The sequence below is a fragment of the Dryobates pubescens genome, chromosome 27, assembly GCF_014839835.1.
Source record: "Dryobates pubescens isolate bDryPub1 chromosome 27, bDryPub1.pri, whole genome shotgun sequence".
NCBI lineage: Eukaryota > Metazoa > Chordata > Aves > Piciformes > Picidae > Dryobates > Dryobates pubescens.
Window position 1 is genome coordinate 6,232,028 of NC_071638.1, and position 16,044 is coordinate 6,248,071.

The 16,044-nt window shown below is 43.8% G+C and overlaps 1 protein-coding gene across 1 annotated transcript in view; it reads right to left on the reverse strand.

Moving 5' to 3' along the window:
- Positions 1–15,827, reverse strand: part of AASS (aminoadipate-semialdehyde synthase) — a 33,284-nt gene extending 17,457 nt beyond the window's left edge. Inside the window, exons 1-14 of the mRNA XM_009903710.2 lie at positions 15,608–15,827; positions 14,414–14,590; positions 13,783–13,867; positions 13,067–13,134; positions 12,195–12,341; positions 11,244–11,322; positions 11,025–11,152; positions 10,369–10,517; positions 9,187–9,309; positions 8,222–8,333; positions 7,629–7,688; positions 7,468–7,535; positions 4,953–5,074; positions 41–170 (exon numbers count right to left, since the gene is read on the reverse strand). Coding sequence (XP_009902012.2) covers positions 41–170; positions 4,953–5,074; positions 7,468–7,535; positions 7,629–7,688; positions 8,222–8,333; positions 9,187–9,309; positions 10,369–10,517; positions 11,025–11,152; positions 11,244–11,322; positions 12,195–12,341; positions 13,067–13,134; positions 13,783–13,867; positions 14,414–14,590; positions 15,608–15,820 — 1,661 coding nt within the window. The 5' untranslated portion in view covers positions 15,821–15,827. The remainder of the gene's footprint in view (positions 1–40; positions 171–4,952; positions 5,075–7,467; positions 7,536–7,628; positions 7,689–8,221; positions 8,334–9,186; positions 9,310–10,368; positions 10,518–11,024; positions 11,153–11,243; positions 11,323–12,194; positions 12,342–13,066; positions 13,135–13,782; positions 13,868–14,413; positions 14,591–15,607) is intronic.
- Between the last annotated feature and the right edge of the window lie 217 nt (positions 15,828–16,044).

A 16,044-nucleotide genomic window follows, 5' to 3' on the forward strand; every position in this document is an offset into this window, starting at 1 on the left:
CTTCAAGCTGAGCCTGCCAAGTATTACACAGAATTCTGACCTGATCACAAGATCGTGTTTCTTCACCAAAGAGGACAGCTTTTCCTCTTCTTTGATGACATCCATGTGAATTGAAGTAACATTGCTGTGTTTTTTCATCAGCTGTTCAAGTTGTTCCTTCATGACAGATGCTGTTTTAAAAGCAAAACACATTGACCATTACCTAAAGATGTCCAAAGCACTCCCATGTGTAATTGTGCTTTACACACACCTCCTTCTTCCCCAAGAGAAACAGTTGCATGGATGTTTTTCCTTCACTAACAGTTGAAGAGAAATCAGGCATAAAGCACTTAACTTCCCCTAAAATAGTCAATTTTGTTATCAATTGCCAGTGTCCAGCTGTAGCAGCTATAACTCAAGAATAAGAACCTACAAAGAATACTTACCCTCAGAAGAACCACTCACAGCTAAAACATGTAATGAGAACAGGATGTAACCAGTTAGAAACTTTGTGGGTGTATTAAATTGAATAAAAGCTTTGTCTGCAGGTTTCCTGTCAGCAAACTAGGTCTGTACAAAGTATTTATGCAAAACTAGAAGTCATCTCTTTTCCCACACTACCAAGAAGCAGGTCTAGAACAGGAGATAAAGGACTGTTAAACTTATCTTTGTGCAGTAGATGACCCTAGAACTCACTCTCTTACTTGCATCACATGCATATGTTCTTCCACCATGGTTTTCTACAGCAGCACCACCTACACTGGCCAGGTAACTGAGCACCCATATGGTGGAAAAACAGATAAAGACAAAGAAGCACACTTTCACACCTAAGTGGTTTTAAAGTCTACTCAATGAATACATCTCTTATGCACAAATGTCACAGAAGTGTCTTTAACTAGCTACAAAAAGCCAACATTTTTATCATAAGTCCCATGTCTTCAACTGTCACTCCTCATAAAAACACCTGAAGAGGAAAGTTTTATAAGGTCAGTGGCTATAAACTAGAGCAAGGTAGGTTTAGATTGGACATTTGGAAGAAGTTATTTACTGTGAGGGTGGTGAGACACTGGAACGGGTTGCCCAGAGAAGCTGTGGACACCTCATCCCTGGAAGTGTTTAAGAATAGGCTAGATGAGGCTTTAAGCAACCTCGTCTAGTGGGAGGTGTCCCTGCCCACGGCAGAGGGGTTGGAACTAAATGATTGACTTGCTGGAGCATGTCCAGAGAAGGGCAACAAAGTTGGTGAGGGACTTGGAACACAAGCCCTGTGAGGAGAGACTGAGGGAGCTGGGGTTGCTTAGCCTGGAGAAGAGGAGACTCAGGGGTGACCTTATTGCTCTCTACAACTACCTGAAGGGAGGTTGTAGTCAGGCAGAGGTTAGTCTCTTCTCCCAGGCAGCCAGTACCAGAACAAGAGGACACAGTCTCAGGCTGTGCCAGGGGAGGTTTAGGCTGGAGGTTAGGAAGAAGTTTTACACAGGGAGAGTGATTGCCCATTGGAATGGGCTGCCTGAGGAGGTGGTGGAGTCACCATCACTGGAGGTGTTCAGAAGGAGACTTGATAGGGTGCTTGGTTGCATGGTTTAGTTGATTAGGTGGTGTTGGATGATAGGTTGGACACGATGATCTTGAAGGTCTCTTCCAACCTGGTTTATTCTATTCTAGTCTAGTCTAGTCTAGTCTATTTTTAAGGTCCCTTCCTACTCAAGCCATTCTATGAATTGTTCTTTGTTTATGTGGTGGACTATCACACAACAGCCTTGATCTTCATGCTTTAATTTGGGTTGGCTATCACCCATTGGGTCTACCAGCCCTTACTTAAATGAGTCATCCACAGATCTACTAGAAGACAGTGTAGGAGAAACCATCAGAAACTCACATCATGGTCCTAGATGTATTAAACACTTTGGGCATTCACAAGCTCATCAGTTTTCTGAGAGAGCACTGCATGACTACAAAGGTAAGGGGAAAAATAAAGGGTAATTGCCTGCCTCCAAAAGTGCCTTTCCTGCAAGTTTACAACCTCATGTGAAACAGAATAACCACACAGCACTGACACAGGCAGGTTTTGTTCTCGCTTTGACCTTCACACAGAAATACAGACAAAGCCTTCTTCTTACATAGAATAAACCAGGTTGGAAGAGACCTTCAAGATCATCGCATCCAACCCATCAACCAATCCAGCCCACCTAAACAACTAACCCACGGCACCAAGCACCCCATCAAGTCTTCTCCTGAAAACCTCCAATGATGGTGACTCCACCACCTCCCCAGGCAGCCCATTCCAATGGGCAATCACTCTCTCTGTATAGAACTTCTTCCTAACATCCAACCTGAACCTCCCCTGGCGCAGCCTGAGACTGTGTCCTCTTGTTCTGGTGCTGGTTGCCTGGGAGAAGAGACCAACATCCGTCTGTCTACAACCTCCCTTCAGGTAGTTGTAGAGAATAATAAGGTCACCCCTGAGTCTCCTCTTCTCCAGGCTAAGCAACCCCAGCTCCCTCAGCCTCTCCTCATAGGGCTTGTGTTCCAAACCCCTCACCAACTTTGTTGCTCTTCTCTGGACTCGTTCCAGCAAGTCAACCTCCTTCCTAAACTGAGGGGCCCAGAGCTGGACACACTACTCGAGGTGCGGCCTAACCAGTGCAGTGTACAGTTTGTTGTTCTTGTTGCCCAATGTAATGAAACTACGTTGCACTAACCCTTGGGGAAGGCTGCAACACACAAATGGTATGCTCCATGTGTTTTAAAGGTAGACTGAGTTTGGATTAGCACCATCCTGCAGAAAAGCAGCGTTTCAAGTAGCGCAACAATTTCTTGGAGGCCCAAAGTATTTCAGGTCACTGCCCAGTACCTGTTTTCTCCTGGTTTTAAAAATGGTCAATTCTCTAACCTGGCCAAATAAAAGCACAGGTAAATTATTCAATCACTTTTTGATGGGAGTAGCTACTTCTGCAAAACACAGGCTGCTGGAAAGCAAGAAGATGACTAGAAGTCCAGGAAGGGGGAAAGTGCAAAGAGGAAAATCTGGTTTTCTAAGGTTAAAGGGCTTGATAAACAGAACAAGAAAACAAATGCAAGCCCAGAAACATTCACCACACCCCTTATACCATATAGGCAAATCTGGTTACATTCTGTTCCAGTACATTTTAACAGAATTCCAATTTATAGCCAAGAACAACATAAAACCTTAAAAATAATTCACGTAATTCACCAATTTTAACATTACAAAGGTAAAAACATCAAGCTTTTGCTTAGGCCAGATATGACTAAAGGCCAAAATTCAATCTGAAAAGTTTGAATATTTGCTTACAGCTTAGTCCTACCAATGTGCTGGGTTAGGAACTGGCTGGAGGGCTGAGCCCAGAGAGTGGTGATGAATGGTGCCACATCCAGCTGGCAGCCAGTCACTAGTGGTGTCCCCCAGGGATCAGTGCTGGGCCCCATCCTGTTCAATATCTTTATTGATGATCTGGATGAGGGGATTGAGTCCATCGTCAATAAATGTGCAGACAACACCAAGTTGGGAGCAGGTGTTGATCTGTTAGAGGGTAGAAGGGCTCTGCAGAGGGACCTTGACAGGCTGGACAGATGGGCAGAGTCCAACATGATGGCATTCAACAAGTCCAAGTGCAAGGTGCTGCACTTTGGTCACAACAACCCCATGCAGTGCTACAGGCTGGGGTTGGAGGGGCTGGAGAGCAGCCAGGCAGAAAAGGACCTGGGGGTGCTGATTGATAGTAGGCTGAACATGAGCCAGCAGTGTGCCCAGGTGGCCAAGAAGGCCAATGGCATCCTGGCCTGCATAAGGAATAGTGTGGTCAGCAGGAGCAAGGAAGTCATTGTGCCCCTGTACTCAGCACTGGTTAGGCCACACCTTGAGTGCTGTGTCCAGTTCTGGGCCCCTCAATTTAAGAAGGACATTGAGGCACTTGAATGTGTCCAGAGAAGGGCAACGAGGCTGGGGAGAGGCCTTGAGCACAGCCCTGTGAGGAGAGGCTGAGGGAGCTGGGATTGTTTAGCCTGAAGAAAAGGAGGCTCAGGGGAGACCTTATTATTCTCTACAACTACCTGAAGGGAGGTTGTAGACAGACGGATGTTGGTCTCTTCTCCCAGGCAACCAGCACCAGAACAAGAGGACACAGGCTCAAGCTGCACCAGGGGAAGTTTAGTCTCAATGTGAGGAGAAAGTTCTTCACAGAGAGAGCTGTTAGCCATTGTAATGGGCTGCCCAGGGAGGTGGTGGAGTCACCATCCCTGAAGGTGTTCAAGAGGGGATTGGACGTGGCACTTGGCGCCATGATTTAGTAGTCATGAGGTGTTGGGTGACAGGTTGGATTTTATGATCTTTGAGGTCTCTTCCAACCTTATTGATTCTATGGTTCTATGATTCCTGCATATGCTAATATTACTACTTAAAACAGAGAAATCCAGTGTCTTCCTGCTTCCACTCATCCCTTCCTATTTCCTTGCCCCTACTGCCATCAGCATATCCAGGTTAATGCAACCAGTATTTGCCTCATCTGACTGAAAATGAATTGGTTTCCTGTCCTGGCTTTCCACAGGGCCAGCACAAGGAAGGCAATGGGAACCTAGGCAGTAGTAGGCAATGAAAGCAGCAGGTGGGGCAGAGGATTCCAGAGATTTAAAAGCATCTGTGATTCTAACTCCAGTCTTTATTTCCTTGTGGCCTTTCCAAAGTCAATGGAAGATAAACATGGTCAGAGGGAGATTCATCATAGGCTACTAATCAACTTGTCCTGAGAGAAAACAGCAAGGCAAAATCATCTACAAATTCTAACCAAAAACAGTTGTTTACAAGAAGGTTGATCAACAGTAGGGAACCAAGAATGGTTTTCTTTATCTGTTCTCAGAACCAGATAAATTTATTACTTACCACAAAGTTTCTGTCAGGCTAGCACATTCAAATTAGACACAATTTTGCAGTTAAAAACAAGCAGAGTCTTACATACCAACTGTGATGGCAATGTTGGAATCTCTAGTGAGATATTCAAGTACAGGGCCAGAAACATATCCAGATCCAAGCAATAAAACTCTCTTCTTATTGCCCATCTGCAATGACTGTGCACGTTCCCTAGGAAGTGTTACAGGAAAAATTAAAAGAAGGAAACAGAAGATGGAAAGCTGTGAGCAGCTAAAGCTAATGGACCAAGTTTGTCTACAAACCCAGAGTGCTATTCAGACCAAGTTCTAACCCAAGACTGTAGTGCTTCCTTTCTTCTGCTGCATAACTCCTAGTTTCCTTCCTTTAACATAAACAAGATCAAACCCATCAACACCTCTGCTGTGTCTCCCATTGCTACTGGCTGTTCCATACATTTTTCCTCAGTGATCAGTACATCCTTCCCAATAGCCAAATTGCTGTAACCTGATCACTTGAGAACTGTCCAGCTGCCTATGTCATGTTGGGCTGTCAGAAAGCCTCTCATGCTCTGCCTTGCTGCTTTTACATCACAGGTAACTGCTATAGTACACAACACCATGCTAGGGAGAGTGTATTTTAGGTAAGTTATACTAGGTTCATATTAGTACATCAGAGGAACATGATAGCCAATACAAGGCAAATAAAAGTTAATGCCCACTGAAAAGTCCTGGTTTCACACAAGAGCTCAGATATGAAAACTGTCACTGTTTCAACTCAGCTTGTACTACTCTGTAAATAAACTAAAGTAGCTCTCCCATTGACTTGCAATATAAAATGGATTCTCATCAGACTTTGCACTGCTTTCTGCCAACCAGAATAATGCAGTTCAGCAGTTGTTTAAACACACTCTTGTCAGTGTATAAATTTTAGCATAAAAATACATTTTGCTTATTTTTCTTTTAAGCTCATATCTTCAATAAGTTGTAAAATTAAGACTGTAGAAGTGTTTGTCTAAAAGTAGCACAGCTCTGCAGATAAAAACTGTTTAGCAAATAATAACTTTAAAACATTTGTAAAGCCTTTTGTACTGTTGAAGCAAAGGAAACTGTTCCCTGCCCTGTTGTTTAACCAAATGAATGGAGACTGAGGTTTGGTTTTTCTTATCCCCTATCCTGAAAACAACTTTCAATAAAGAAACAGGACCTCCAAAGATACAAACTTGGAGGAAACTTCTTAAGCATACAAGCAAACCAGCCAGCGTGGATTTAGGAAGGGCAGGTCCTGCCTCTCCACCCTGATCTCCTTCTATGATCAGGTGACCCGTCTGGTGGATGTGGGGCAGGCTGTGGATGTAGTCTACCTGGACCTCAGCAAGGCCTTTGACACCGTCCCCCACAGCAAACTCCTGACCAAGTTGTCAGCTCATGGCTTGAACAGCAGCACTCTGTGCTGGGTTAGGAACTGGCTGGAGGGCCGAGTCCAGAGAGTGGTGGTGAATGGTGCCACATCCAACTGGCGGTCAGTCACAGATCAGTGCTGGGCCCCATCCTGTTTAATATCTTCATTGCTGATGTGGATGAGGGGATTGAGTCAGTCATCAGTAAATTTGCAGATGACACTAAGTTGTTGGAAGCAGGTGTTGATCCGTTGGATGGTAGAAGGGCTCTCCAGAGGGACCTTGGCCAGCTGGACAGATGGGCAGAGTCCAACAGGATGACATTTAACAAATCCAAGTGCCGGGTGCTGCACTTTGGCCACAGCAACCCCATGCAGAGCTACAGGCTGGGGTCAGAGTGGCTGGAGAGCTGCCAAACAGAAAGGGACCTGGGGGTATTGGTTGATAGTAGGCTGAACATGAGCCAGCACTGTGCCCAGGTGGCCAAGGCCAATGGCATCCTGGCCTGCATAAGGAATAGTGTGGTCAGCAGGAGCAGGGAAGTCATTGCACCCCTGCACTCAGCACTGGTTAGGCCACACCCTGAGTTCTGTGTCCAATTCTGGGCTCATCCTTTAAGAAGGACATTGAGACTCTTGAATATGTCCAGAGAAGGGCAACAAAGCTGGGGAGGGGTTTGCAGCACAAGCCCTGTGAGGAGAGGCTGAGGGAGCTGGGGTTGCTGAGCCTGAAGGAGGCTCAGAGGAGACCTTATTGCTGTCTACAACTACCTGAAGGGAGGCTGTAGCCAGGTCGGGGGTTGGTCTCTTCTTCTGGGTGACCAGCACCAGAACAAGGGGACACATTCTCAAGCTGCACCCGGGGATGTTTAGGCTGGATGTTAGGAAGAAGTTCTTCATAGAAAGAGTGATTGGCCATTGGAATGTGCTGCCCAGGGAGGTGGCGGAGTCACCATCACTGGAGGTGTTCAAGAGGGGATTGGACGTGGCACTTTGTTCCATGGTTTAGTCATAAGGTCTTGGGTGACAGGTTGGACTTCATGATCTTTGAGGTCTTTTCCAACCTTATTGATTCTATGATTTTATGACTCTATGACATTAGACACAGCACAATATAGAGTATTCCACCAAAACACAAAGGTAAATAAATGCAAAAGAGGGCATAGAAAAACTTTGAAGTAAATAAACCTTAAGAAGTGATACATTACCTGCTCTCCCTCAATTTCTGGATATATTGATACTTAGCTGTCAGTGACCCGTTGGATGCAATCACTGCCTAGAAATACATTAAGCAAACATTGAGGGGGTTTTGTACTTGTACATTTTAGAGCAGAGTAAGAGAAGCAGAGTGCCAGACTGCAAAACTTACATCTCGAACAACAGACGAGTAGTTCTGTCTTTCAAGAGGTTCAGAGCCGTCTGATAACAGCTAGGGAGAGAAGTTATTTCAAATCAGGTCACTTTATTTCCCACAATATTTTTTTTTTCAGAGAAACACATCAGCATTTAAAATACCACTTAAATGCAGGGAACAATACTAGTATGCCATAGCTCTGCCATTCTCCTGACCCTGATCAATGTCATTTGACTTTTATGAATCTACAGAAATTCAAAGAGCAGTCTGATTGTGAGGGACTGTTCAGTGGCCCGAGGAAATCAGATTTAGACATCAATGGCAAGGTCCAGAAACGATGAACTACCTGCCCAAGCATGTTTTCTGCCTACAGTAAGTGTTCTTGATAAATCCATAAGATATCCAAGCCACTAATGTCTCATTCATGTGCTGCTTTTTTGAATGTATTGCCTCAAAACTTAGAAAGCCTTTTTCAATTTTTTTTTAAGTACAAAGTCAGTTATGTTCTACAGCAGATTCCTTCTAAATATACACAGGAGACCAGAAAAGCAACAAACATGCAGACCAGCATCCAGTCTTTTACCTTCTTGCTGGACACAAGACCTTACCATCTCTTCAATATAAGGGAAAAGCATATCGCCAAAGTACTCTGTTGCTTCTATGGGAAGCTGTGCTGGAAGATTGTCGATGGAACACATCAGAATCCCAGAGCCCTCAACACTGAAAAAGAGAACACAGCTCTTGTAAACTACTTCTCCTTGCTGCCTAGAATAGAATAGAATAGAAAAGACCAGGTTGGAAAAGACCTTTGAGATCATCGTGTCCAACCTATCATCCAACACCACCTAATCAACTAAACCATGGAACCAAGCATCCTGTCAAGCCTCGCCCTGAACACCCCCAGCGACGGCAACCCCACCACCTCCTCAGGCAGCCCATTCCAATGGGCAATCACTCTCTCTGTGTAAAACTTCCTCCTAACCTCCAGCCTAAACCTCCCCTGACACAGCCTGAGACTGTGTCCTCTTGTTCTGGTACTGGTTGCCTGGGAGAAGAGACTAACCTCTGCCTGACTATAACCTCCCTTCAGGTAGTTGTAGAGAGCAATAAGGTCACCCCTGAGTCTCCTCCTCTCCAGGATAAGCAACCCCAGCTCCCTCAGCCTCTCCTCATAGGGCTTGTGTTCCAAGCCCCTCACCAACCTCATTGCCCTTCTCTGGACACGCTCCAGCAAGTCAACCTCCTTCCTAAACTGAGGGGCCCAGAACTGGACACAGGACTCGAGGTGCGGCCTAACCAGTGCAGTGTACAGGGGCAGAATGACCTCCCTGCTCCTGCTGGCCACACTGTTCCTGATGCAGCCTCTCCTCATAGGGCTTGTGTTCCAAGCCCCTCCCCAACTTTGTTGCCCTTCTCTGGACACGCTCCAGCAAGTCAACATCCCTCCTAAACTGAGGAGCCCAGAACTGGACAGTACCACCTTTCAGAAGTGTACAAAACACATGGTCTTTAAACATAATGTTTCACTGTACAAATTACAGAGTAAAGCAATAAAAATTAAAGGCTCTCCCACCTGTCATGTATAATATGCTGGTCAGCATCATACATACAAAATGGGCTGTCAATTGTTGTACACTCTGTCATAAATTCTATAGATCCTCCGGTGTCTGCCGAAATGTCACATATTGCTATAAGTCTAGAGCAGTTGAACAAAAAAGACAAAGGAACATAAGTGTAAGAGATTACAAATGAACAGGAAATAAAAGAAATGTGAGAAGATCTGTCAGACCTGCAGCTTCATTCATCTTAACCAATTTAGAAGTCAACACAACACAGCTGACACCCAGAAGTGTAACAGATATCTGGCCCTACTGTAGTCATAAGATTTCCATTCACATGGACAGGATTCATATTTCACATGTAAATTCTCAAAGGACAAGAGAATCATTTTTTCTATGTATTCCATGTACTGCCAACACCTCCCGTTCGTTATCCACCTACCAATTCCCCTGAGCTGTCACTGGGCAGACCTACATTAAGAATAACTCCATCATGATAAAGGGAGACCTGAAGAAGTGGTTGCCTCCTTTCAGTTCACAGATAGCTAGCAGAGATCAAACATTTGTTAGTCTAACTCACAACCTCTGGCTCCACTCATGGTTAACACTGAAGTTCTTTATTTGTCATGTGAGACAAAGAAAAGTATCGAGTGGTCAAAGAGACAAAGACCTGCTTCCTCACCAGAATACACTGCCATATCCTTCCCACAGGGCTACTGGAGAAAGGGTGTCTCCCACTCACACCAAAAGGAGACTAACTCTGGATTTGCACCCCATGTTCCATCCTTAAAGCTATTCAGGGTCTTGATACATCACTACTGCCTGTACAAGCCACATGACAGAGCAGGAATAAATTAACCCAAAAAATGTGCTCAGGCATAGAAACCTCTAGCAATAATGGTGCAGAAAGCACAATTTCTAGATGTCACACTGTTTCTATTGGATCAACAGCAGAACTACCTTTGCAGAAAGACAGACCATACCCATCAGCTATTTGAACTGTGAAGCTTTCACAGCTCCAAACTGAAAACAAGAACACAAGCCCAGAAGCAAAGCAGAATATTTGGGGCATTGTGCAACACACAAGAGGAATATAAGAAACAGAAGCATTTGGTAGATACTCCAGAGAAACTCCCTAAAGTTATGACTTAACTATGGCACTGCAGGACCATTACAAGTGAACTGAGGTGTCTTACTTGTGTGGCAACTCAGGACACCCCTCCGTTGCACCAGTGGAAGATCTAACTGGCACCAGCAGCTTCTGAGCATCCTGCCGACTCAACAAGCGAGGAGTATGTTGTTCCCAGTATATGCCATTAATTAAACAAGTTGTGTAGGGTGCAACCTGCAAAGAAAGTTACACATGCCTCATCTTCTCTTTTAGCACTTTAAGAAGTTGAAAGCACATCTAGCATTTTGTAATAAAAAAGAATTAGAATTAACCAGGTTGGAAAAAACCTTGGAGATCATTGAGTCCAACCTATCATCCAACACTATCTATTCAACTAAACCACGGCACCAAGTGCCCCATCCAGTCTCTTCCTAACCACATCAAGTGATGCTGACTCCACCACCTCCCTGGGCAGCCTATTCCAATGGCCAATCACTCTTTCTATGAAGAATTTCTTCCTAACATCCAGCCTAAACCTCCCCTGGTGCAGCTTGAGACTGTGTCCTCTTGTTCTGGTGCTGGTCACCCGGGAGAAGAGACCAACCCCCACCTGTCTACAACCTCCCTTCAGGTAGTTGTAAAATGAATAGATATGCGAAGGTGTAGTCACTACCAACACTCAGTAGAAAACCTTTCATAAAAGAACAGAAGAGATCACAGAATCACATCAATGATGCTCACATCAATGTTAAAGCGAGAGGTATAAAGTTCGGGATGTTTATCATAGTCTACTGGATCATAGAGCCCATCACGTTTCCTCACGAGATGATGGTGACGACTTAACACTGTTCCATAGACTTTTCTGAGGTCTGAGGTTAAGGAAAAAAAACAAAGAATAAATAAATTAGCTGTTAGACAGAGAGGGTTCCAGTGTTTTCAGTCACTATTGTCACAGCATACCTCCAGATCTGGAAACTTCTTTTAACTCATGTGGTTCCACAAACTCACATGGGAGGGCATTGAACATTTCCTGAGCACCCTGTAAAGCATGAAATAGGATTCAAATGAGCTGAGAGTATAAAGGTAGCACAAGTATAAAAATGCCACACACAGCTTATCAGTCCTGCCAGAGAACATCTACAGAGACACCCAAATTGTGTCACACATACCCTTGCTTATCCAAACTAAAGCAGCCTGGATCTATGCACAATGAATTTACACTACTCCCCATTACTGCAGTATGTGCGACCCACAATCCAACACCTCGTTTATATTTCTAATGGCAGAGCTGGGAGGTGTCAACTGAGCCACATTAGGCAGGTCTCTGCCACTCTGAGGCGCAGTTTCTCTTCAGGGATGACCTCTGAAGCCACTCCTCACCAAGCAGGCTGTCCTAAAGGCAAAAAATTTCATGATGACTTTCCCAACAAGCTGTGACAGTAGAGCATGGGTCATTAAGACATGCTACCCTTTGGTCCAGAAAGCACACGTTTACACAGGCAGTGATTCTCTATAGCTGGAGCCCAGCTGAACTGATCTTTCTTGCCAAACTCATGGGAAAGTTCTAAAGTCCAGCACTTATAAGCCAAGTCAAAGCTATAAAAACAGATTGAAAAACTCAGCAAGTATTATGAAAAGTACTTCTTTCCTCCACACTTCAATAGGGTGATTAGACATACCAGTAAGATTTCATCCATTTTTCATGGCAATATGTTAGCATGGTCAGCCTTGTCAGGCATGAATTCAAATGTATTTAAAATTTAAGTTTAGGGTACTCAAATCCTCATTAGTAAAGGAAAAACTGAATTTCAAACAACCAAAATGAATACATCAATCTATTTAACATGATAGGGACCAAATGTCAGGAAATTCTATTAATACAGCATTTCATCTTGAAGACAAAATTCTTACCTTAGAAACATTACCAGTGCCTGTAAACACAAATGTTAAGGGCCCAATCGACTTTGGCATCAATCCCAGTGAAATTTCATACCCAGCATCCCGTACTGCCTGCACAGCCTGACTGCTATTCCTGTAGTTATGTGCCATCCCAATGTGCTGAAATCAAAAGGTACAGAACCATCAGGATATTTTCCATATTCAAATACAGACAGATAACAGATGCCCAAATGGGGAATGGAGGGGGAAGGGGAAGGGGGGAAGGGGGGAAGGGGGGAAGGGGGGAAGGGGGGAAGGGGGGAAGGGGGGAAGGGGGGAAGGGGGAAGGGGGAAGGGGGAAGGGGGAAGGGGGAAGGGGGAAGGGGGAAGGGGGAAGGGGGAAGGGGGAAGGGGGAAGGGGGAAGGGGGAAGGGGGAAGGGGGAAGGGGGAAGGGGGAAGGGACTATCTAATCAACTAAACTATAGCACCAAGCGCTCCATCCAGTCTCTTCCTAAACACTTCCAGTGATGGAGATTCCACCACCTCCCTGGGAACCCCATTCCAATGGCCAGTCTCTCTTTCTGTGAAGAACTTCTTCCTAATATCCAACCTAAACCTCCCCTGGTGCAGCTTGAGACTGTGTCCTCTTGTTCTGGTGCTGGCCACCGGGGAGAAGAGACCAGCCCCCACTGAGCCTCCTCCTCTCTAGGCTAAGCAACCCCAGCTCCCTCAAACTCTCCTCATAGGGCTTGTGCTCCAAACCCCTCCCCAGCTTTGTTGCCCTTCTCTGGACATGTTCCAGCAAATCAACATCTTTCCTAAACTGAGGGGCCCAGAACTGGACACAGGACTCAAGGTGTGGCCTAATTTTGCTAAAGAAAAATGTATCCACATATACACTTACCATGAAAGGAGTGTGATGTCCCAGGGCTAAAAATCGTAATCCCAGTCCATGTAGAATGTTGATCATTCCTAGTGTTAAAAAATAAAAATGCAAAATAACAATAATTCAGACCATCAGTGTTTATTATGAATATGCAGTTAGAAACTGCAGAGACTGACTGACTGATATTCAATGGCAGGCCATGACCTTAAACCTTCTCTTGGCCCACATTACACATTTCATTGCTTTTTAATCCTCAGGTATCCTTTTATGAGATGCATCCACGTCACCAGCTTCCAAAGAAGGAGATAATAAAGAAAGCATCCTGAAGAATCAGAGTTGGAAGTTCAGCAGAAAGAAATTGTAACCATGCCTCACAAAAATCAGTGCAGATGGATAACAGAGTGACAAAGAGATGCTGTTCAAACTCACAGGACTGACAGCAGCCATTTCTTTCAAACGCCTATTCAGTTATCTCTTGATATTTAGTCTACCTCAGATTAGTTGAATACACAAATGGGGTTTCAAGACAACATAAAAGAGATCTGCCAGGAATCCACAGGACTATTTGACATGTTGCCTCATCAAAAGTAGAGAACACAAAACAGAATGGAAAAAAAGCTCTTCAAAGCAGAAGTTAAAAATGCAGTTAAAAATGCAGAGCCTCGACTTTCAGGAAATGTAGACAACCAGAAGTATTACATGCTGCAAGCCTGCCTTTACTTTATGCACTATACCTGCTACACCAGCCCACTTTCCAAAGGCCACAACTCGCATTCCTTTATGATCAACCATTTTTTCATAGTCAAACAGTCGAATTTCCTGAAAATACACAGCAAACTGAGTATTAAAACTTTCAGTGAATGCAGTCAGTGGCACATTGCTCTCCAAGGAACTACCTTTACATACGTCTTTGTCACCCTTCACGATGGAGGCTGATGGGTACATTTGAAAAAAGCAAAAAATTCTTACAAAAATAAAGCCCTGAAAACTGCATCAAATTCTTGGTTTGGAGTCTCTGCACTGCCTGCACACCCTTGTCACAGAGCTCGCCAAAGGGTCACTCCAGTTGCTGCAGACCCATTCACATGCTCTGCCAAGAGGCTGCTTACTTCTGAGTGAACTGGCTGCTGCCTCTGAAATGAGAGCATACCGTGCTCACAACACACCTTGCCTTGTACACATAAACAGGACAGCACTGCAAGCACAAGATACTTTGAGCAATAAACATTCAGCTGCAGGGAAGGACAGTACCTACAAACACTCATTCTGAAAGTAACCATACTAGGCAGCAAGCTTCGACTACATTCAGCATTCAGTTTTCCATCCCCTGCTAACAGCCAACTGTTTTGCTCTGACACAATTTACCTGTCTTAGAATCTCATCCAAAAGGGGCATGTTTGCCTCTTGGGCTTTAATAGTGTGAGAGAAGAAGGCATAGTTCTTTTTAGGGATTAATTTTTCTTCTGGAGGTCTCTTCACACCTATTATCAGAGAAGCCTCAGAAATATCTTCTTGAATAATGCCACCTGCTTTGACATAATCCTGTGAAAGAAAGAAAAGCAAAGTAAATTTTTCTGGGTTTCTTTCATATTCAGATGTCAGCACATAAGGAAATAGAACAGAGGACAAATGAACACTTCCACAAGTTACTGCCTTCAATACATTCATAAACTTCCTTATCAAAAGAGGTATCAAATATCAAACTGAGCTTCCATGCCACTATCCTATTACACAAGGCCAAAACATAATTATGTGCAATTTGTAATGTGCTGAAATACCTGGAAATTAGAGAAACCTGACAAATTAACCTGAAGACAGATGATGTGATTTTATGAAACTGTGTAAGACTAAGTCCAAGACAAAAAGTAACTTCTAAAAGACTGGTTCTCCATGCCGAAATTTATTGTTGTTCCTCCTTATCTCAAAAGCATATCAAAATTGCAACTTTCTATATCATAGTTGTATGCTTAATGTAATCCATAAAAATTAGTTCTAGTGCCTTAATTAAAATGTGCAAGTGCTCACTAATTCCCTACTTTTGTTGCAGTTCTTATCTGTTGGTGCAAGTACTTTACAACAGCAACTTTACTGCTGCTACAAGAACTAAAAGGTCACAGTCCTGATGCTCACAGCATTACAGAAAAAAGTCTCTCCTCACTCTTCATGACAGATGGGAAGGAACAAGATTCACCAGATTCTTCCTACTTTTTTTTAAATATCCTTTTTTTTAGGGTGTTCCCTCCATACAAATAGAAGACAAAAATACCAATGTTACATTAATTCCCAAGTTTCTACTTCAAGAGCAGCTAGATTTTTTTCCAGAGACTGATGAAAGGGCAATAAATCAATAAAAACAACTTCAAAAACCAACCAGCGTGCTAACATTACAATAAAAGGTTAAACCACTCCTTCTTCTCTCCACTAGGACATGACTCTTCATGTAATAACAAAATGAACCATATGTTTTGTCTTGTATATCCTTTGAACATTATTTTCCCTTTACTGAGGTTAAGAACTTACTTATGATTTTGCTTATCTAATTCAAAATGGGACCTTTACCTTTTCATGGATGGCTCTCCGGTTTGATGGCTGCACCAAGACCTTATATCCCATCTGTGTCAGCTCCTTAACATGCTTTGGTGCTAGTGGTGCTCTTCTTTCCCATGCATTCACATCTTCCCTCCTGATTGCCAGCACAGACTTACGATGATGCCAACACTTAGCATGATGGAACACACACCTACCATTTGTGTGACTAAAGGCTCGGAGCATGGTAAGGCCTGATGGCAGCAAAGACAAAGTAGTAAAATAATACATGTACATGTATGCTTCAAACATTGTTTGTGCAAAACTTCTGGTCTCCTTTAGTATCTGCTGTAAAACACAAACCAAGTACTTTATACTCCAGTTACTTTTATGAGATGTGAGTTTACTTTCAGTGCACTTTGTTGCATCTCAGTTTGGTGGGGTGTTGTTACAGAGGCAAATGTTTTGTA